Source organism: Hemitrygon akajei, unplaced genomic scaffold (assembly GCF_048418815.1).
Source record: "Hemitrygon akajei unplaced genomic scaffold, sHemAka1.3 Scf000077, whole genome shotgun sequence".
In the NCBI taxonomy this organism is placed as follows: domain Eukaryota; kingdom Metazoa; phylum Chordata; class Chondrichthyes; order Myliobatiformes; family Dasyatidae; genus Hemitrygon; species Hemitrygon akajei.
This window is the reverse complement of record NW_027331963.1, coordinates 383,972-407,541: the sequence shown is the minus strand read 5'-3', so window position 1 is coordinate 407,541 and position 23,570 is coordinate 383,972. Positions and strand designations below refer to the sequence as shown.

At 45.9% G+C, this 23,570-nt stretch overlaps 1 protein-coding gene across 1 annotated transcript; it reads right to left on the bottom strand.

Annotated features, from left to right (window-relative positions):
- Nucleotides 1–849: 849 nt before the first annotated feature.
- Nucleotides 850–17,418, bottom strand: LOC140722412 (NACHT, LRR and PYD domains-containing protein 3-like). Its single transcript, XM_073037162.1, has 8 exons — nt 17,356–17,418; nt 15,593–15,764; nt 15,429–15,494; nt 4,769–6,521; nt 4,030–4,116; nt 3,706–3,876; nt 3,383–3,550; nt 850–3,218 (listed from the first exon to the last, which is right to left on the bottom strand). The coding sequence occupies exons 1-8, from the start codon at nt 17,416–17,418 to the stop codon at nt 3,131–3,133; spliced, it is 2,568 nt and encodes an 855-aa protein (XP_072893263.1). The 3' UTR covers nt 850–3,130.
- Between the last annotated feature and the right edge of the window lie 6,152 nt (nt 17,419–23,570).

The window sequence follows — 23,570 nt, the reverse complement described above, 5'->3', positions numbered from 1 at the left end:
ACACAGATAACTGTGAAGTGATTCATTTTGGTAGGTCAAATATGATGGTAGAATATAGTATTAATGGTAAGACTCTTTGCAGTGTGGAGGATCAGAGGGATCTTGGGTTTTGAGTCCTTAGGACGCTCAAAGCAGCTGCGCAGGTTGACTCTGTGGTTAAGAAGGCATACGGTGCATTGCCCTTCATCAATTGTGGAACTGAATTTAGGAGCCGATAGGTAATGATGCAGCTATGTCGGACCCCAGTCAGACCCCACTTGGAGTACTGTGCTCAGTTCTGGTCATCTCACTACGGGCAGGATGTGGATGCCATAGAAAGGATGCTGAGGAGATTTACAAAGATGTTGCCGGGATTGGGGAATGTGCCTTATGAGAATAGGTTGAGTGTATCGGCCTTTTCTCATTGGAGCGACAGAGGATGAGAGGTGACCAGATAGAGCTATATAAAATGATGGGAGGCACTGATCATGTGGATAGTCAGAGGCTATTTCTCAGGGCTGAACTGGTTGCCACAAGATGACACAGGTTTAAGGTGATGGGGAGTAGGTACTGAGGAGTTGTCGGGTATAAGTGTTTTTACACAGAGAGTGTGGAGTGCTTGGAATGGGCTGCCGGCGACACTGTTGGGGGAGGATACGTTAGGGTCTTTTAAGAGACGTTTAGATAGTCCATGCAGCTTAGTAAAATAGAGAGCTATAGGTAAGCCAAGTAATTTCTAAAGAAGGGACATGTTCAGCACAGCTCTGTGGGCCGAAGGGCCTGTATTGTGCTGTAGGCTTTCTATGTTTCTATGTGTCGTTCCACTGTTGTGTGAGACTGGTTGATGCAGAGGGAGATTCTCCCTGTGTCTGACCACGGGAGTTTGCAATGGCACTGTTGGGACGGAGCTTCACGCTGTTTCTGACCCACTTTCTTTTGCAAAATATCTTTATTACAAAATCAGTGCTACAATATATACAGACCAGTGACTAACACAATTACTACTCTACAAATAGACAAATGACCTTAAGCTAAAATGTTTCCATCTCTGTCAATGATGGCACTAAATCCCCATGGAGCCCAGTGTCGGAACGCCCATGAACATACGCAAACAAGGGGCTGCGGCCTCACACAGTCCATGTACATGTGGTACACGGTCTCCTCTTGCCTGCAGAAGTGACATGTGACTGGAAGATCCGTGTACATTCTAAAGATTTTATTGCAGGGCACCGCTCTATGCAGCACCCTCCATTCCAGATCTTCAAGGCACATGGGAAGAACTCCCTCATAAAGGGACTTCCATTGGGGAACCCCCTGTGCCTGACCTTTTTTATATATATACAAAATATCTTTATTATAATTTCAGTGTTATATATACAAACCAGTGACGAACACAACTACTTCACTACAAATGGACAATACACATTAAAACAAAATGTTTCCATCTCTATCAATGGCCCAATGATCCTGTAACGCCTCTAAGGTCGCCGTGGTCTGCGCGTGTTCCTTTCAATATTTTCCTGAGCACGAACATACCCCCTAAACATTGCCAGGCAGTCTACCCGTGCAGATCGTCCCGCCACCCATTTCCAAGACCCTCGGATGGCTGATTTTGCCAGCCCCAGGAGCAAGCTGACAAGGATATGCTCATCACTCCATGCCCCCTCCTTACTGGATGACCACTTATAAATAGGGTGAGGCTGAAGTACAACCAGAAGGCGAGAAGCAGCCCACGCAAATATGCAGAAAGCGGCTGCAGCCTCACACACTCCATGTACATATGGTGCACGCAGAAGTGACATGCAACTGGCAGACCCATGTATACATTAAATAACTTATTACAGTGCACCGCTCTATGTAGTAACCTCCACCCCAGATCCCAAGGGTGCATGGGAAGAACTCCCTCAAAAAGGGACTTCAGTGTCTGACCCTGTGAGTGTGTGATGGGACAATGTGGAGGGAACTTCACTTAGTGTCTGATCCTATGAGTGTATGATATGACAGTGTGGAGGGAGCCTCACTCTGAGTCTGACACAGGAATTTTGGGATGGGCCAGCCTGGAGGGAGATTCTCGCAATGTCTGGGATGGTGTAGATGGAGGTTCACTCTGTTTTTGAACCCGGGAGTGTGCTGGGACTGTGCAGAGGAAGCTTGATTCTGTGTCTGGCCCCAGGATTGTGCGTCGGATCTGTGCAGAGGGTGCTTCAGCCTGTGTTGACCACTTCTGTTCCCTCCTCTTGTTCGTGACCTTGGTGAACGCGGGTCTGATATTATACAGTATATAACCTTTCAATCTCCTGTGTCATTTTTTTTCTGCGAGTACAAGGAGAGCACGCAAGAAGGTGGGGGTCAAGAGAGTGCGCGTATCTGGGGTGCGAGGGAGAGGTGGTCAGCCTGGATGGGAATGGGGAGTGAAGAGATCCTAGGAACCAGACACCACCAGACTGACATCCCTCAGCCTGGAGCTGAGATGCTGCTGTACCAATGTGAGGAGCTCAGACCCATCATTGCAGTTCACCGGGTGCAGGGTGGGGGGGGGGGCAGCAGTAACCCCAGGTCACTGTTTCTCCTCTAATGAGACTCAAGTCCGACACCAAGACGGGAAGTTACAGTGACTTATTGACTTCATCATGACAAATGCAAATTAAACAATATGTGAGCTACTGAGTGTGGGAATAAATAAACTGCTCCCGATTCACTGACAATTAACTGACTGGCGACAACGAGTGCCAGATTGAATAATCAGTCCCATTTCCACCGTCACTCTGCATCGGGGAACCGATGATTATAAAATTACACTTCATGGCAGTGGCCGGGTTCACTGCAGAGGTATTTGTCAATTTAACACCATTATATCCTGCCTGGATAATCCCACCCAGGGTGACACTGGATACCCCATCCCACATGCTCTTGTCTGTGTAATTCCTCAAGGTCTCACGTGGGGAGTCGCGAACACACACATCCGATGGAAGCAGAAAGAAGGCAGAAGGCAGAAAGACGCCACTGCAGGAAAGCTTCCGATGTCACAGACAGCGAGACTGGAGCCAGTTCTATTAGAACGGTTATTAAACCCGGGGAGCTCAGCCGTTAAAGGGGAATGCAGGAAATTGGCCAAAATGTCCCCATCCCGCAGGTGGGGATGTTCACACATTCAGATGTTAACTGTTAGTCCGGGTCTGGGTTCCTGCAGAGATCTCAGTTCTTTCCTCCCGGTCTCACTGAACCGATTCCTCCCCAGCCTGAAACAGATGGAGGAATAAAGATGAAATAAACAGGTTACTCAACAGTGTCAGTAACAGGGGACGGGGGTTAATGTTTCAACAACACTCACAGGCAAATATCACCAGAAAACCCGCGGATCCGCTGATATTTTTTCACATTGAACATTAACACAAACACTCACCCAATCCACTGCAGACTCGGGAGGGTCAGTATGAGGCGGCCGAGAGCGGGGGCAGATCTGTCTGTGAGCAAGTTTGATTCCAGACTCAGCTCCGTCAGTGATGGGTCAGTACTGAGAGTGGAGACGAGATCCTCTGCACCAGAATCTGTGAGACCGACACCGAACAGCCTGGAGATGAGAGAGAGTGAGGGTGAAGGACACAGAGAGACAGGAGACGGTACAAATCCCCAGTGTTTATCAGTGAAACAATTACTGAACACATTAATGTTCAGTGTCAGACACCCAGTGACTGTAAACACAATCTCCCACAGTCTGGTACTTACTCCAGTTTCTGTATTTTACACTCTGGTTTCCTCAGAGCCGCAGACACCAGTTTCACTCCTGAATCTCCCAGTGTATTATCACTCAGGCACAGCACTGTCAGTGATCGATTTTTACTAAGAGCAGAGGCGAAATCCTTGGCACCAGAAACTGTGAGACCTACATTGAACAGCCTGGAGATGACAGAGTGAAGGTGAAGGACACAGAGAGACAGGAGACGGTACAAATCCACAGTGTTTATCAGTAACACAATTACTGATCACATTAATGTTCAGTGTCAGACACCCAGTGACTGTAAACACAATCTCCCACGGTCTGGTACTTACTCCAGTGTCTGTATTTTACACTCCGGGTTCCTCAGAGACGCAGACACCAGTTTCACTCCTGAATCTCCCAAGTCATTGTCCCCAAGTCTAAAAAAAACAGACAAATTGATGAACAAAGTGATTTAAACCGTGGGTCTGAGGGAATTTCTCTCACTCGGATATTTCAGGAAACATTAAACTCCTCAGTAAGTCACTGATCGGAGTTCCCATCACTGCCAATGTCCCTCACTGCCCAGTTCCAGGGGATTCACCGAATGTCAGTTATTCAGTCTGTCGGTGTGACCCTGTAAACTCCACATATTCCTTCTCATTCTCCGTTGGTTAGAAAATTGTTCCTGATGTGACAGGGTTGGGAGGGGCAGAGTTGAAGAATGGGAGAAAGTTCCTCAGTGAGGAAGATTTGTGAATTGAGAAATGTTGATGGGAGATGGTGGAAGAGATCACACCTGATGTGAAAGGATAGGAAGGCAGGCCCGGAAGGAGGAAGGGTAATGTGGAAAAGACCCCAAAGGAGGAAGTGATTTGGGAAGATATATCCCACTTGAGGAAGGTGGATAGGGAAGAGTGATCCCTCAAAAGGAAGGGGGATTGGGAAGAGAGATCCCACAGGAGGAATGGGTATAGCATTTGTCACAATTCTTCACAATCATATTTACTACAGTTTTACCCCATTCCCTTTACATTGAAACAACACAATTGAACAGTTTCACAGTTCAGAGTGGAAGATAAAACAAGTTACCTCAACTCCTGGCAATTGTGCAGCCCGGGTCCCAGCCGCTGGATTCCTTCACATTGAATGTGGCATTTCTCCAGGTCGAGGTGTTTTATTGTACCACAGAGTCCGATGGCATGAGACAGGACCGCGCAGTCAATCGGGGTCAGTGTCATTCCACTGAATGAAAGTGTTTCCACAGATCCCAGTGTGGCCTGAGCCAGTCCACGATTTTGAGACTCAAACAGGTAGTGTAATGTGTTCAGGAGGCTCCTTTTACCAGCTTCACTCTTGTTTCCACTTTGGCATTTAACCTCCTCCTTCACCCATTCAATCACCTGGCAGGTTGTTTCATGTGGAAATGGACCTAGAAACTCCTCCAGGCCCCAAACTGTCATTGGGGAGGAGAGACCAGCAACAAAACGGAGAAATACCTCAAATCGCCCATCACTTGTGTCGTGGGCTTCAGTGAGGATTTTCAGGATGTCGCCGGGATGTGGATTCAGGAATTGTGCGACTGCAGCTACAAACTCCTGGACGGTGAGGTGTGGGAATGTGTACACCACGCTCCGGGCACAATCATTTCTCTCCAAAATCTCCATCAGGAACCCGGACAGGAACTGGGAAGGCTGCAGATTGTAGCTGATCAAATCTCCACTTGTAAACACAATCTTCTTCTCGGACACTCCTCTGAAGGCCATCTGACCAACTCTGAGAAACACATCACGAGGGTTCTCAATCTCATTGCGGTGGTTTTTCAGGATGTTGTAAATATAGTAGGAGTACAGTTGGGTGATGGTCTTGGGAATTCGCTGTGGGTCCATGACTCTTTGTGAGAAGAAGGGGCCCAATGCCAGAGCGAGGATCCAGGAGTAGGAGGGGTTGTAGCTCATGGTGTACAGGATCCCGTTCTCCTTCACGTATTTGAAAACAGCAGCTGCCACCGTCTGATCTTCAAAATGTCTGATGAAATATTCCTTCCGTTCCTTACCAACAAATCCCATGATTTCAGCCCAGACACTAATGTCTGCTTTTTCTAATAAATGTAACGTCGTGGTTCGGGTTGTCACCAGCACCGAACACCCTGGGAGCAGCTTGCCCTGGATTAAACTGTACACAATGTCAGACACCTTGCACTTGAATTCAGGATCTGTGCATGTGTACTGTGATTCTGTGTCTCTCCGATCATCAACAAAATTGATTTTGTCCTTGAATTCATCCAATCCATCGAATATGAACAGCAATCCCTCTGTGTGTTTCCAGATCTCTCCTAGGATATTCCCAAAATAGGGATACTCATGCAGAATCAGTTCTTTCAGGTTTATTCTGCAGTTAATGGCATTTAAATCCCGGAATTTGAAACTGAAGACAAACTGGAACTCCTGGTATATCTTCCCCATTGCCCAATCATTAACAATCTTTTGTACCATTGTTGTTTTCCCGATCCCCGCGACTCCGGCCACTGCTGCGGACTTCCTGGATTTATTTCCAAAGATCGATCTTATAACTTTTTGAACAAAACCTCTCTTGAATATCTGATCAATCCGGACTTCTTCTAGCTCTCTGTGAGGATGTTTTTCTCTCCACTCCTCATGGTCTCTGCCTCTTGCCAGCAGCTCATGTTCCACCAGTCGCTGATCTCGAACAGTAGAAATGACCGTGAGCTCAGCGTATCGATCAACCAGCTGGAAAACCTTCACCTTCTCCCTCATTTGGATTGTGTTCACTCTCAGTTTTTCAGTCTGTGTCCACAGAGTATCCATGTGTTTCCTTTGAACATCTTAGGATGTATAGAAATAGGTTGTCAATGCCTGATCTGATGAACATCGAGCACACAACATATTTTCTTTAATAAAAACTTGTTAAAGACAGTGTTTGGGTGAAATCATGAGATCAGAGAAAAGAGTGTCTGAAAATGAATGATGGCCCAGAAATATTTCTGATCTGACTCAGATCCACTGTTAAAGGCTCCACTCTCCCCTCTGTTGGTAGTTTGCAGATTCCCTGGTGTTCCAGCGAGTACCAAGTGCACACGTGATTCTGGAGAGGGGAGTGTTGTGTGGAGCGGGTGGTTTCACTGCTTTCACTGCTCAGCTTCTGCTGAACTGTGCAACCCTGCAGAGGGTAACAGTGGGGGGTGAGGGGGGCATTTACTGGCTCTACTGACTTTTACTTCTCTCACAATGGACCCCATGTTCTTGACACTCCTTGAGGATTAAGCTGTAGATACTGAGCCACAGAAATGGAACATAATTTCAGTTTCCTTTTACAGTCTGATCCAGTCACGATGTAACACATCCCGCACTGGTCTACAGTCTCTTATTCTCCGAGGAGCTGCTACATGAACCCAGGCAATTCCCCAATGATGCGCAGAAGTGTAGGAAGCTGAAGAGGATGGCAGCGATGATAGGGAACTCTAAAGTCAAGAGGACTCTAAAGTAGGCGATTCTGTGGACACAAAAAGGAAACACGGATGGTGTTTCCCAGGTGCCATCATCCGAAATGTTTCTGGACGAGTCCACAACATCCTGAGAAGAGAGGATAAGCAGCCAGAAATCGTGGCAAACGTTGGTACCAATGACATAGGAAGAGAAAAGGGAGGAAGTCTGTAAAACAGAACACAGGAAGTTAGGAAAGAAGCTAAGAAGCAGGACCTCAAAAGGAGTAATCTCAGGATTGCTGCCTGTGCCACACGACAGTGGCAATAGGTATAGAATGAGATGACAGAGAAATGCGTGGTTGAAGATTTGTAGCGGGGGCAATGATTCAGGTTTCTGGGTAATTGGGGCCATCCCCAGGGCAGGTTGGACCTGTACAAAAGGGATAGGTTCCACGTGCATCCGATGAGGACCAATATTCTTACAGGCAGATTTACTGGAGCTGTTTTAACCTAAAATAGCAGCGGGATTGGAACTAGGATGATAGAGCTGTGGATGAACCAACAGGTTTACATGTAGTTGATGGGTGTAATGTGAATGTAAGAAAGGACGAGCCAATGATTCGGTCCAAATACAGATAGAGCAAAGTGTTAAATTGTACCACATAGACAACTTTCAAAAGGGCGCAGAGGCAGGAGTGAATGCATTGTATTTAAATGCGCACAGCATTTGGAATAAGGTGGACAAATTCTTGGCGCAATCAGAGATTGGTCAGTATGATGTTATGGGCGTCACTGAGTCATGGCTGAAAGAAGACCATAGTTGAGAGCTTAACATTAAAGGATATACATCTTATCAAAATGACAGGCAGGAAGGCATAGGCAGTGTTGGCATAGCTGTGTTGGTTCAAAATGGAATCACATCTTTAGAAAGAGTTGATTTAGGGTCGGAGAATGTTGAATTTTTGTGGGTAGAGATACTAAACTGCAAGGGTTAGAAAAAAGCTTTATGGAAACCCTACATTGGCCTGCAAATAGTAGCAAAGGTTTTGTGGGAATCCTCTATTGGCCTTAAAGCAGTAGCGAAGGTGTGGGGTTGAGATTGCAAAGGGAGCTGGAAAAGGTAATGACGCAATTGTAATGGGGGACTTCACTATGCACGGGGAATAAGAAAATCAAACAAACTTCAGGAGTCGGATCGCAAGAGAGGGAATTTATTGAATGCCTATGAGTTACACTTGAGACTACTATGCTTGAGGGAATTGGTAACTTTGATTGGGTGCTGTATAATAACCCTGATCTTATGAGGGAGCTTAATGCAAAATTTTGGATGAACTTCGGATCATTCGGGAGGCAAAGGCAGAAATAGACAGGAGTTTCAGGAGATTTTCACCCCTAGGAATCAGGAGACAGATAGTTAGGTGACTGTCAGGAGAGGGAAGGGGAATAGACAGGAAGAGCACACCTGTGGCCATTCCCATTAACAAAAAGTATACCGTTTTGAATACTGTTGGTAGGGATTACATACCAGGGATAAGTTGCAGTGGTTGGGTCTCTGGCACCGAGACTGGACCCTCAGCTCAGAAGGGAAGGAGGGAAAAGAGGAGAGCAGTAGTGATAGGGGATTCGATAGTTAGGGGGACAGATATGAAGTTCTGTAGAAGAGATCGAGAATCCCGGATGGTCTGTTGCCTCCCTGGTGCCACGGTCCGCGATATCTTGGATCTAGTTCTCAGTATTCTCCAGAGGGAGGGTGAGCAACCGGATGTCGTGGTCCATGTAGGGACCAATGACGTGGGGAGGAAGAATGAGGAGGTCCTGAAAGGTGAGTTTAGGAAGCTAGGTGCCAAGTTAAAGGACAAGACTTCCAGGATAGCAATCTCAGGATTGGTACCAGTGCCACGTGCAGGATGGTTTAGAAATAGTAATTGTGCAGATCAACACGTGGCTGAAGATATGGTGCAGGAGGGAGGGCTTCAGATTTATAGATAATTGGGCAGTTTTCCAGGGAAAGTGGGACCTGTTCCGGCGGGACAGTTTACATCTGAACTGGAGGGGGACAAATATTCTTGCAGCTAGGTTTGCTAGAGAGGTTCCAGTGGATTTAAACTAGATATGAGGGGGAACGGGAACCAGCGTGTAGGAACAGATGTATGGGAGAAGGAGGAAAATGAAGAGAGTAAAGTTCTTTGTACTGTTAGCGATAAACAGAGAGGAAGAGGTGGAGAATTTCTTAAATGCATTTATTTTTATGCTAGTAGCATTGTAAGAAAGGTGGATGAACTTAGAGCATGGATTGATACCTGGAAATATGATGTTGTAGCTATTAGTGAAACATGGTTGCAGGAGGGGTGTGATTGGCAACTAAATATTCCTGGATTTCATTGCTTCAGGTGTGATCGAATCGGAGGGACAAGAGGGGGAGGTGTTGCGTTGTTTGTCAGAGAAAATATTACAGTGGTGCGCTGGCAGGATATATTAGAGGGCTTGTCTAGGTAGACTACGTGGGTGGAATTGAGGAATGGGAAAGGTGTAGTAACACTTATAGGGGTGTATTATAGGCCACCTAATGGGGAGCGAGAATTAGAGGAGCAAATTTGCAAGGATATAGCAGATATTTGTAGTAAGCACAGGTTGTGATTGTGGGAGATTTTAATTTTCTACATATAGACTGGAAAGCCTATTCTGTGAAAGGAATGGATGGTTTGGAGTTTTTAAAATGTGTTCAGGATAGTTTTTTGAAACATAGAGGTACCAACTAGACAAGGGGCAGTGTTGGATCTTCTGTTTGGGAATGAGATAGATCAGGTGACAGAGGTATTTGTTGGGGAGCTCTTTCGGTCCAGTGATCACAATGCCATTAGTTTCAATATAATTATGGAGAAGGATACGTCTGTACCCAGGGTTGATATTTTTGATTGGAGAAAGGCTAACTTTGAGGAGATGCGAAAGGTTAAGAAGGAATGGATTGGGACAATTTTTTAAGGGAAGGGTGTAATAGAGTAATGGCGGTCATTTAAAGGTGAAATTTTGAGGGTACAGAATCTTTATGTTCCTGTTAGGTTGAAAGGGAAGGTGAAAAGTTTGAGACAGCATTGTTTTCAAGGGATATTGGAAACTTGGTTAGGAAAAAAGAGAGATGTCTACAATAAATATAGGCAGCATGGAGTAAATGAGGTGCTCCAGGTATATAAAGAATGTAACACCCCATTAGCTTTCATAAGTTGAGGGATAGAGTTTAAGAGATGCGATGTAATGATGCACCTCTATAAAACTCTAGTTAGGCCAAACTTGGAGTACTGTGTCCAGTTCTGGTCGCCTCAGTATAGGAAGGATGTGGAAGCATTGGAAAGGGTAGAGTGGAGATTTACCAGGATGCTGCTTGTTTTAGAGAGCATGGATTATGATCAGAGATTAAGGGAGCTAGGGCTTTACCCTTTGGAGAGAAGGAGGATAAGAGGAGACATGATAGAGGTTACAAAATATTAAGAGGAATAGACAGAGTGGACAGCCAGCGCCTCTTCCCCAGAGCACCACTACTCAGTATAAGAGGACATGGCTTTAAGGTAAGGGGAGGGAAGTTCAAGGGGGATATTAGAGGAAGGCTTTTCACTCAGAGAGTGGTTGGTGTGTGGAATGCACTGCCTGAGTCAGTGGTGGAGGCAGATACAGTGGTGAAGTTTAAGAGACTACTAGACAGGTATATGGAGGAATTTAAGGTGGGGGATTATTTGGGAGGCAGGGTTTGGTGGTCGGCACAACATTGTGGGCCGAAGGGTCTGTAATGTGCTGTACTGTTCTATGTTCTATGTAAGAAGAATCTTCAGAAAGAAATTAGAAAAGCTAAAAGACGATACGAGGTTGTTTTGGCAAGTAAGGTGAAAATAAATCCGAAGGGTAATATTAATAGCAAAAGGATAGTGAGGGATAAAATTGGTCCCTTAGAGAATCAGAGTGGACAGCTATGTATGGAGGCGAAAGAGATGGGGGAGATTTTCAACAATTTCTTTTCTTCAGTATTCACTAAGGAGAAGGATATTGAATTGTGTAAGGTAAGGGAAACAAGTAGGGAAGTTATGGAAACTATGACGATTAAAGAGGAGGAAGTACTGGTGCTTTTAAGGAATATAAAAGTGGATAAATCTCCGGGTCCTGACAGGATATTCCCTAGGACCTTGAGGGAGGTTAGTGTAGAAATAGCAGGGGCGCTGACAGGAATATTTCAAATGTCATTAGAAACGGGGATGGTGTCGGAGGATTGGCGTATTGCTCATGTGGTTCCATTGTTTAAAAAGGGTTCTAAGAGTAAAACTAGCAATTATAGGCCTGTCAGTTTGACATCTGTGGTGGGTAAATTAATGGAAAGTGTTCTTAGAGATGGTATATATAATTATCTAGATAGACAGGGTCTGATTAGGAACAGTCAGCATGGATTTGTGCGTGGAAGGTCATGTTTGACAAATCTTATTGGATTATTTGAAGAGGTTACGAGGAAAGTTGACAAGGGTAAAGCAGTGGATGTTGTCTATATGGACTTCAGTAAGGCCTTTGACAAGGTTCCGCACAGAAGGATAGTTAGGAAGGTTCAATCATTAGGTATTAATATTGAAGTGGTAAAATGGATTCGACAGTGGCTGGATGGGAGATGCCAGAGTGTAGTGGTGGATAACTGTTTGTCAGGTTGGAGGCTGGTGGCTAGTGGTGTGCCTCAGGGATCTGTACTGGGTCCAATGTTGTTTGTCATATACAGTAATGATCTGGATGATGAGGTGGTAAATTGGATTAGTAAGTATGCAGATGATACTAAGGGAGGTGGCGTTATGGATAATGAAGTAGGTTTTCAAAGTTTGCAGATAGATTTAGGCCAGTTTGAAGAGTGGTCTGAAAGATGGCAGATGTAGTTTAATGCTGATAAGTGTGAGGTGCTACATTTTGGTAGGACTAATCAAAATAGGACAAACATGGTAAATGGTAGGGCATTGACAAATGCATTAGAATTGAGTGATCTAGGAATAATAGTTCCCTGAAGGTGGAATCTCATGTGGATAGGGTGGTGAAGAAAGCTTTTGTTATGTTGGCCTTTATAAATCAGAGCATTGAGTATAGGAGTTGGGATGGCATGTTAAAATTGTACAAGGTATTGGTAAGGCCGAATTTGGAGTATTGTGTACAGTTCTGGTCACCGAATTATAGGAAAGATGTCAACAAAATAGAGAGAGTACAGAGAATATTTACTAGAATATTACCTGGGTTTCAGCACCTAAGTTACAGGGAAAGATTGAACAAGTTAGGTCTTTATTCTTTGGAGCATAGAGGGTTGAGGGGGGACTTGATAGAGGTATTTAAAATTATGAGGGGGATAGAGTTGACGTGGATAGGCTTTTTCCATTGAGAATAGGGGAGATTCAAACAAGAGGACATGATTTGAGAGTTAGGGGACAAACGTTTAAGGGTAATATGAGGGGTAATTTCTTTACAAATAGTGGTAGCTGTGTGGAATGAGCTTCCAGTAGAAGTGGTAGAGGCAGGTTCGGTATTGTCATTTAAAGTAAAATTGGATGGGTATATGGACAGGAAAGGAATGGAGGGTTATGGGCTGAGTGCGGGTCAGTAGCACTAAGTGAGAGTAAGCGTTCGGCATGGACAAGAAGGGCTAAGATGGCCTGTTCCCGTGCTGTAATTGTTATATGTTTATATGGTTATATGGTTAAAAGAACACTTAAGGGGTAGTGATCATAATATGAGTGATTTCAGATTGCAGTTTGAGAGGCAGAAGCATAACTTACAGTATCAATATCCCAATGGAATAAATCGAATTACAGAGGCAAGAGAGGGAAGCTTAACTAGCTGGATTTGAGAAAGATACTGGTGGAGGTATCAGCAGAGCAGAGATGGCTGAAGCTTCCGGGAATAGGTCACAAGTTGCAGGATAGGTATGGCCCACGGAAGAAGTTATCAAGTGGCACATGAAGGCAACCATGGGTGACAAAGGAAGTTAAGGACTGCATAAAAGCCAAGGAAAGGGCTTAAAAGATAAACAAAAGTGAGCGAAAGTTGGATGAATAGAAAACTATTAAAAATCCTACAAAAGGCAACTAGAAAAGCCAGAAGGGAAAAAGATGAAATATGAGGGCAGAAAAGCCAATAATATAAATCCGGATATTAAACATGTTTTTCAGTTATGTGAAGAGTAAAAGGGAGGTGAGAGTTGATACTGAAACACTGGAAAATGATGTTGGTGAGATAGTAATAGTGGAAAAATAAATGGCATTGTAACGTAATGTGTACTTTGCATATATCTTCACTGTGGAAGGCGCTAGCATGCAGTGGTCTGCGAGTGACAGGCAGTATGAGTGAGTGCCTTTGTTATCTCAAAAGAAAAAGTTCTCGGCATACTCAAAGCTCTTTGGGTGCAAAGTCACCTGAACGAGATAGACTGATAGTCCTGAGAGTGGCTGCTGAAGAAATGACAAATGATCATTGGTTATGATCATTGAAGAATCACTGGATTCTGGCATGGTCCCGGAGGACTGGAAGATTGCAATTGTCACTCCACTCTTTAGGAAGGGAGGAAGGCTAAAGAAAGGAAAGTATAGGCCAGTTAGCCAAACCTCAACGATTGGGAGTGAGTTGGAGTCTCTTATTAAGGTTGAAGTTTCGAGGTACTTGGAGACAAATGACTAAATAAATTAGCATGGTTTCTGTTAGAATTCATCATGGAAGTAAGAAGCAGGGTGGACAAAGGAGCGACAGTGGATGCTATTTACTTGGATTTTCAGAAGGCATTTGATAAGGTACTGCACATGAGTCTGCTTAACCGGATAAAAATCTATGGCGTCACAGGAAAGATACTGGCATATGTAGTGGAATGGCTGACAGGCAGCAGGCAGCGAGTGGGAATAAAAGTGGCCTTTTCTGATTGGCTGCCAGTGACTGGTGGTGTTCCGCAGGGATCTGTATTGGGATCACTGACTTTCAGATTGTTTGTCAATGATTTACATGATGCAATGAATGTATTTGTGGCAAAGTTTGTGGATGAGACAAAGATAGGTGCAGGGGTAGGTAGTGTGATTGCAACAGGACTGAGACAAATTGGGAAAATGGGCAAAAAAAGAGGCAGATAGAATACAGTGCTGGAAATGTATGATAATTCATTTTGGTAAAAGGAGCAGACTATTATCTAAACGGGAATACGGTCCAAGCATCAGAGGTGCAGAGGGACTTTGGAGTCTCAAGCAAGACTTCCAGAAGATTAATTTGAAGGTCGAGTCTGTGATAGAGGCGGCAAATACAATGTTGTCATTTATTTAAAAGAGAATCGAATATAAATGCTGAGCCTTTGCAAGACTGTAGTCAGGCTGCACTACAGGAGTGTTGTCAACAGCTTTGCGCCCCATACCTCTGAAAAGATGAGTTGTCATTAGAGATAGCCCAAAGGAGATTCAAGAGGATGATTCCGGGAATGAAGGGCTTAACATATGAGGTACGTTTCGGCAACTTTGAGCCTGTACTCACTGGAATTTTGAGGAATGCGAGGGAATCTCTTTGAAACCTACCGAATGTTGAAAGGAGCAGATAGGTTGGATGTGGAATGGATGATTCCTGTGGTGAGTGTATCCAGAACTAGGGGCCACAGCCTAAAAATTCAGGGGTAATCCTTTAGAACAGGTAAGGAGGATACTTTGAGCCACAGATTAGTGAATCTCTGGAAGGCTCTGCCACAGACTGCAGTGGAAGCCAAGTCCATGGGGATATTTAAAGCAGAATATTTAAGGCAGAAGTCCCAGATCGGTCAGGACATCAAAGGATATGGTGAGAAGGCAGGTGTATGGGGCTGAGTGGGATCTGGGATCAGCCATGATGGATGGCGGAGCAGACTGATGAGCTGAATGGTCTAATTCTGCTCCCATGTCTTGTGGTCTTATGGAGGAATAACAACAAATCTCGGCCCCACTTTGGATCAGAGGTGTGATATTTCCCTTGATGGAGCTGGATGTTCCAATTGGAATGGTTTGGCTTCAGTTTTGTCAAATCTCCAAATATTCGGCCCTACACAAAGGGGAACACTGAGGCTTCCTCTCTTACCGACGGGAATGTCTATTTATCAAACTCATAGAGAGCTCTGGGTGTACAGCCCGAGACCCGGAAGGTGCCAGGTGTTGTAACAAATGCAAATGGCTTCCTGTCGTCCAGGCACAGCAACAAAAACTGTCTTCCAGACTCTGACAGTCTCTAAACAGACCTCTAAAGACAGATATTCAGACTCTCAGAGTGAAATAAAGATATTGAGATTACCGATCCATCGCTTACCTTTCAGGTCAGTGGGCACTTCAGATAAACCCCGCTCAGTGTCCATGCAGGCGAACTGGGCTTCACCTGTTTAAACAGATTAACCTTCATGAAGTCTGTTCTCTGTAATACCGTAAGTTCATCAGCATTTACATCTGTAACACAGAGTGTATTGTTCACCGTACCACGTTCCTGTATTTCCTTCAGTATTCTGCTCAGCTTCGGTGAATGGTGATGTAGTTTCACAAAGGATTCCCACATCACCCTCTGGGCCCCGGAGCCCTTCTCCATCACCAGATCCAGGAGGAGTTTGGAAGCGCCCGCTCGGTTTCCCTTCTCTGCGAGCTCAGTCACGGTCTGTAATGAACAATGGGGAATATATTGAGGAGCGGAGGGATGGATACAAATCTACTCTGAGCATGGACTGACCCAGCACATTCAGCTCGCCAGAGATCACCCACAGCCATTGAAGTAGTCATAGTTGGGGAAAGATGTTAAAAGAAGTGAGCGGAGTCAGTCATGACCTTCTAAATGCCACAGATTGCAGGGAATCATACACTTGGCAAGTTTTAAGCGGAATACACATAGCGAGTGATCCAGAAATAGAGTGGGGAGTTGAAGCTTTATGTTAGAGAGGGTTCAGTGAGGAGAGGCGGAGGCTTTAGGTAGATTTTAGATAATATTTCCCCTTCCTTTTAATGGTTAGAACAGTGAGAATATCAGGCAGATAGTGGAATGCTCTTCATACGGGGTGTAGAAAGTCAGGGGGACCTCCAGTGTCCCCGATAACTACACCATCAGGAATTGCATCCACTGCAGCTTGTTACAGACTGTGCTAAGGAATTGGAGCTGGAGCTGGATGAACCCAGGATCACTCAGGAGGTTGAGAGATTGACTGACAGACTGTGCTGAGGAATTGGAGCTGGAGCTGGATGAACACAGGATAATTCAAGAGGTTGAGAGGTTTGACTGACAGGCTTTACAGCGAGGGAGTGCAGGACACAGGTAACTGGGTGGCATCAGCAGGGGGAAGGGAACAGGCAGCCACTGCAGGAAACCCCTCTATAACAGGTATACGACTTTCTGTTTTGGGGTATGGCCTAGCAGAGGAAAGCCACGGCAATTATGCCTCTGGCTTTGAGTTTGGCTTTGTGACTCAGAAGCGATCAGAAGTGGTGAGATGCACTGACAGGGAGAATTCAATGGTTAGGAGAACAGACTGGAGACTCTATTTACGAGGACAAGATTTTTGGATGGTGTTTTGCCAAGGTCAGGATATCTTGTATCAGTTCTGAAACTTTCTTGAGGGCAGGATGAGCAGGACGTGGTCCACGTTGGTACCAATGACAGGAGTAGGAAGTGTGATGAGGTCCTGCAAAGTTTATCCAAAATTTATTGAAAGTGTTGTCAAAGGTAGATGACATTGTAAAGCCTTTTGGACATGGGCCTTCATAAGTCAAAATATTGAATACAGAAGTTGGGATATTATGTAGAAATTGATGTCGCAGAGGTGAATTTGAAGCAATGTGTGCACCTACCTCTCAGAAAGATATCAATAGGATTGAATGAATGCAGAAAAAAAAGTACAGATTGTTGCCAGGAGTTGAGGACCAGAGATATAGAGAAAGTGTGAGTTTGAATCCAGTCGGGCCCCTCCCGGACACGCTTTCCATCCGCGTAGAGCTCGCAACTCGGCCTCGTAAAAAAAAAAAAAACTGCGCGTTGAGAATGAAATGGGACCTAGGCTCTGGCAGAGTATTGCACACAAAAAAAAAAACACATAACGTGAGTGAGCCAGAAATAGAGTGAGGAGTTGAGGCTTTGTTCCAGAGAGGGTTCAGTGAGGAGAGACGGGGGCTTTAGGTAGAATTTAGATAGTATTTTCCCTTCATTTTTCACAGATAGAACAGTGAGAATACCAGGCAGGATAGTGGAATGCTCTTCATACGGGGTGTGGCAAGGCAGGGAGACTTCCAGTGTTCTCGATAACTGCACCTTCAGGAAATGTCATCTAGCTGCAGCTTCTTACATACTGTGCTGAGGAATGGGAGCTGGAGCTGGATGAACCTGGGATCACTCGGGAGGCTGAGAGGTTGACTGACAGGATGTACAGGGAGGGAGCTATACCCAAGGCGCAGTAAACAGGGAACTGGGACACCATCAGTGGGGGGTGGTGGGTCGGAGGAGGTCGATAGGAAGGGGATAGACAGCAACTCTAGGTGACTCTTTTATAACAGTTGTGGGGTATGACCTAGCAGAGGAAAGCCACGGTGATTAGGTCTCTGGCACTGAGTTTCATTTTGCGACTCAGGAGGGTTGAGAAGAGAGAACTGCATTAACAGGAGAATTCAACGGTTAGAAGAACAAAGAGAGGATATTTTGACGAGAACGATATTTCTGGATGGTATGTTGCCACGGCGAGCGATATCTCGCACCAAATCTGAAACTTTCTTAAGGGGAATGTGAGCAGCCGACGGTCGTGGTCCACGCTGGCACCAATGACAAGAGTAGGAAGTGTGATGAGGTCCTGCAAAGTGAGTTCATGGAGTTAGATGCTAAACTGAAGTGCAGGATCTCCAGGGTTGTGTTCTCAGGATTGCTTCCCCTACCACGTGCTAGTGAGGCCTGAAATAGGACAATAATACAGTTTAACGTGTGGCTGATGAGATGGTGAATGACCGAGGGCTTCAGATGTTTGGATGCTTGGGCTCTCCTCCAAGGAAGTTGGGGCTTGGACACACGTGATCGTTTTGCACCCGAATTTGAGGGGGATGGATACCCTTGCAGTAAGGTTTGTTAGCGCTGCATAGGGAGGGGGAGGTGTTAAACTTGAGTTGCAGGGGGATGAGGAACCAAAGTGGATAGTGGAGTGGTTGTGTAGGAAAGATGTTGTTAAGCCGACATACAAAGTCTGGAAACTAAAGGATAAGTATCGTGAAACTTTTTTTTTCCAAAATGCATATTATTTCATTGCAATGAGTACTGTAGGAAAGACAAACCAGCCTAGTGCGTGTATCAGCACATTGAATTATAGCATTGTAACCGTTGATGTGATTTGGTTGGAGGAGGTGCAGGACTGGCAGCTCAGCATTCCAGGGTTCCGTTGCGTTAGACGCGATTCAATAGAGCTGGAGGGATTACAGATGGAGAGGTGGCATAACCAGTCAGAGAAAATGTCCCTGCATTGCTCAGACAGGACAAACTGGATAGCTGGTCCAATGAGAACACATGAGTGCAACTACGGAATAAGAAAGGGATGACCACGTTATTGGGATTATATTATAGAGCACCTAATAGTCAATGGGATTTAGAGGAACAAATGTGCAGGGAGATCACAGAAACAAAAAACACAAGATTCTGATGATAGACAATTACCTTTCCTTTTATTGACTGGAACACTGAGTTAAAGGGCTAGATGGGATAGTGTAGGCCAAATGTGTCCAGGGAAGTTTCTGTAATCAATATATTCTGGTCACAACTGGAGAGAGTGTATTCTGGAATTCCTATTAGGGAACCAGATGGGCAAGTGACAAAGGTGTGTGCAAAGGAACACTTTGGATCTGATGATCATAATACCATTAGTTTAAAGATCATTATGGAACAGGGTAGGTCTGGTCCTCGGGTTAAGATTCTAAATTGGGGAAAGGCCAATTTTAATGGTACCAGAAAGGATCTGACGAAAGCGGACTGGGACTGGTTGTTTTCTGGTACAGATTTGCTTGGTAAGTGTGAGGCCTCCAAAGCTGATATTTTGAAAGTACAGAGTTTGCATGCATAAATGACACAAGTAAAGAGTTTGAATGTTCCTGATAGAATAAAAGGCAAGGGTACCTTTGTTTCGGGAACTTTGTTTTTTTTTGAGATATCAAGGCCCTGAGCGCATCGCAAGTATAGGCTTGAAGGATCAAATGATATACTTGATGAGTACAAGAAGTGCAAGGGTTACTAAAGGAGGAAATCAGGAGGGCCAAAGTACGGACTGGGTTTGCTCTAGCAGACAAGGAAAAAAGAGAACCCCAAACCCTTCATCAAATATAATTATAACTCATCAGATAGGCCTATATCTTTGCTGAATGTGGATTCTAAGATTTTTTCCAAAGTTTTGGCCACTAGATTAGAGAACCATTTCCTCAAATTATCTCTGAGGACCAGACTGGTTTTATTAAAAATCGTTATTCATTCTTTAGCATCAGGAAATTAATCAATATAGCTTACACTCCCTAACCTAGAGCTCCAGAATGTATTATCTCTCTGGATGCTGAGAAAACGTTTGATAGAGTTGAATGCCCATATTTATTTAGTACGCTTGACAATTTTAATTTTAGTCCAAAATTTATATCATGGATTAAATTAATGTAACGGGGGGGTTTCCTTTTCTTTGTTACTGTGTATGTAATCAAAATGGCGTCTTTGTTTTGTTAAAAGTAGGAATGCTGGCGCCTGTGTTAATAGTAGGAATGCTAGCGTCTTTGTTATGATAAGTGCTGGAAGCTTGTTTGGGACTGTAAACTGATTGTTGGCGGGGATTTTGGGGAGTCGGCGCGATGGAGTGAGAGAGAGAGGACGGGATGCTGGAAGCTGGGCGACAGAACGGACCCCGAGCGGGGGGTCCCTGGCCCAAGGTTTCGGTGATGAGAGGAGACGGAGACAGAGGAGTGTGGAGCGTCTGGTCGACCACCGTGGGGGTCCCAGGAGGCGGGTCGAGGAAGTCGGAGGGGATCGAATGGTGGCCAGAAGACTTCAGTAATTGAGCTCCAACGGTTGTGCACGAAGTGGTTTGGACTTTGATAAGTTTGGCGCCTTTTCTTTTTTTTCTCTTATTCATATATACTGTATCGTTAGTAATCGCTAGTTATAGTAATCTTTATAAATTGTACTCATTTAATCGCATAAGGTGTACTGTCTGTTTTTTGGGCGAGGCAGGGACATCACACAGCATCCACACCAGCTGATTACCCAGTTTGGCGGGGCTGAAGTCTGCTCCCCCTAGACTAGAACGAGTTTGAGCGATGCCTGAGGCGACCCAGGGGTTACATTGTGGGATGCTCGTCCGGGATTGATTTCTGTGGAAGCTGTGTGATCGCCCTCTTTGAATTGTGTCTGCGGCGAAGAGCTGGTGTGCCTTTGTGGGTGTGCGATTGCCGGTTATCTCTGCATGTGTGTTGGGTGGTGTGGCTGCTGTTGGTAGCCCGGAGGTCGTTGTTCGAGTTCCGACTAGCGCTGACGAAATGGTGGTGGTACCATGGGTTGTCCGTACTGTTTGGAGAGTGAGGAGTGACAGGTTGGGATGTTTCAGCTATGGTGGGCTCCGCCCGGTTGTTGGAATAATGTCCAGCCCTAAAGGGGCGGAGACGTGGGCGGAGCAGACCTCTCAGTTGTTGGGTGAGTGGCAGTGCTTGGCTGAGGGAAAGCGACAGGGATTGGTTGAAAGTTTGAGTAGGCGGGCTGGTAGCGTTGTTAGAACTATCGGGCGCAATTATCTCGAAGTGACAGCTGCCAGTTCTGGGAAAGTGTGGGAAAATGCGTGTGGTTCGACTGGAAGTCAAATGCCGCAGCTGGGGGGCTTATCATATCCGTGGCAGGAGATTGGTGGGAAGTTTTTAGGGTATCCCTTTTGGTTAGGAGGGCAGATAAATTGCTTGCGGAGACAGGGGGATCTGTCAAGGGGATCAGTTGTTCCGTTGATCCGAGAGGTGTCGGGAAACTTAGAGGAGGCCCAGTGGGGGAACGGCTTGGGGTCTCTGGGGGAGCACGTTCCCAGCAATGTACCAAGGAACTCCCGCAGGGAACAGACCTTATTCCTGAAGGCTTAGAGGGACCACGTACTCAGGTGTTGTTACGGATGGATGGAAGTCAAGTTAAAGCCATCCTCGGCACCGGGGCACCGGTTAAGTTGCTGTACAGTTTGTTTTATAACCGTTTTTGGAAGCCTTTACCCTTGACGACATTGAGGGCACTGGAGATTTGGGATACCAGTGCCGGTGATTATAAAGACGGCGGTTGTTGGTCAGTGAAAATGGAGTTCTTAGAGGCAAATGTGGATGTGACTGAGGTTCGTGAATCGTTAATGCTGATGTGTCCGGACACTGTTGAGACGGGCAGCGTTTCGGTTATGGAGAGAACCAATATCCTGTTGGTGCGCTTGGGGGCCTCCCGGAGGAGGCGGGTGCGAGCTGTTTGGAGGCATTATCGATGCACCCAGAGTTTCGAGCTGCTTGTGCGGACGTGTGTAGCAGCATTGGGCCGATACCAAATTCAAACAAGAGCCGGTGGTGGTATGGCCTGGAGGAGTATCTGAGGGTGAGACCCTCTTAGTGGATGCTGCGAAATACCAACCAGGGAGGGGAGTTGACTGCTGAAGACACCTCGGTGAGGCAGAGGTTGCGGCGACTGGCCCCTACAGCGTGGCAGACGTAGGCAGCGTGTGTGTGGATTATATTGGGCCGTAGAGGCGATGGCCTATCTGAGTGGTGCGAAGAGGTTTAAGGTGCTGGATCTGAGGAGTGGATGTTGCCAGATCCCGATGAGTGAGGCCGACAAGGAGAAGACGGCGGTTATAAGTTCCCTAGGAGTCTTCCGGTCCGATAAGATACCACAGGGTATCTCCGGAGCCCTTGCAACCTTCCTGCAGGGCATGTGGAAGATCATGGGGGTGTGGAGGCGTTTGGAATTTTGACGTATGTGGATGATCTCTTGGTATTTGGATTTGCCTCAGGAGAATATAAGTGAGGTCCTTGCAGGAGCGGCTGAGAACTACAGAGTTAAAGTGTTTTCTGGACATGTGCCAGGGCTGGCGAAGGTCGCAGCTGGTGAGTGTCTGTTTCTACGGAATCAAGTTTGAAATGAAGACTGAGAGACGGGAGAGAGTGATCTGGAACCATTTGAAAGACTTACAAGTTGGAGAGAATGAAGAAAGTTGTCTGACTGAGGGCCACAGCAAACTGAGAGCCTGGAGAAGGGAGTTTGCGGAGGTGAAGAAATTGCGGACAAATCTCGGAAAGGGGAAGCGGTAGCTTGAAGGGAACCTGAAGATGACCATCGACAGTTCAAATGAGGTGCAAAACCTGAAGGTTGATCTGGAAGAAGTCATGAGGAGAAAAAAAAAGCTGGAGGGAAGTGCAGTGAATACTGAACTGGAGGCTGACCAATCTTTAACTGCTGCTTTTCAGGTCGGGGTGGAAGAAGCTGTTGGAGTAACTGCATTCCAGATTGAGATGGCCGGGATGTGTGAGTCAGAACTGCTGAGCCAGGGGCCAGAGAAGATGATAATCTCAATTGCAGGAGGCTGAAGAGACTGCAGGAGCAGTGCAGGCCACGTGTTTCCGTTTGGAGAAGATCAAACAGCAGCTACTGATTAAAGAAATGAGGAAGAATACGGATTCAAAGGCTGATGTGCTGGATGTGTGGTACATGCTGCCTTTTGCTGACTTTCCCTCGATTGAGGAAGAGACCTTTGGCCCTTCTTCCACTGAGTCAGGTGTAGTGGGGAGGGTTAGCTGTGTGCAGTGTGGAGCATGAGTGAGAGGTTGAAAGAGGAGTTGGTAGTGGACCCAAGGTATCCCCAGCTGTGTCCTAGCCTAAGGGTTTAGGTGAGGGGGGTACGGAGGTCTCAGAAGGGTTAGGGAACGCCCAGATAGTTGGCCTATATAGCGCCTAAGGAACAGGGCGTGAGGTTTACTGTGTGGGGAGGAGATGTCACTGCTTGTGCTTGGGTTACGGTGTGTTGGCAGGAAAGGTGACGAGTGATCTAATAGTCATGAGGACATGACTTTTATTTGGTGGGGGGAGAGTGTAACGGTGGGTTTCTTTTTCTTTGTTACTGTGTATGTAATCAAAATGGCGTCTTTGTTTTGTTAAAAGTAGGAATGCTGGCGCCTGTGTTAATAGTAGGAATGCTAGCGTCTTTGTTATGATAAGTGCTGGAAGCTTGTTTGGGGCTGTAAACTGATTGTTGGCGGGGATTTTGGGGAGTCGGCGCGATGGAGTGAGAGAGAGAGGACGGGATGCTGGAAGCTGGGCGACAGAACGGACCCCGAGTCCCTGGCCCAAGGTTTCGGTGATGAGAGGAGACGGAGACAGAGGAGTGTGGAGCGTCTGGTCGACCACCGTGGGGGTCCCAGGAGGCGGGTCGAGGAAGTCGGAGGGGATCGAATGGTGGCCAGA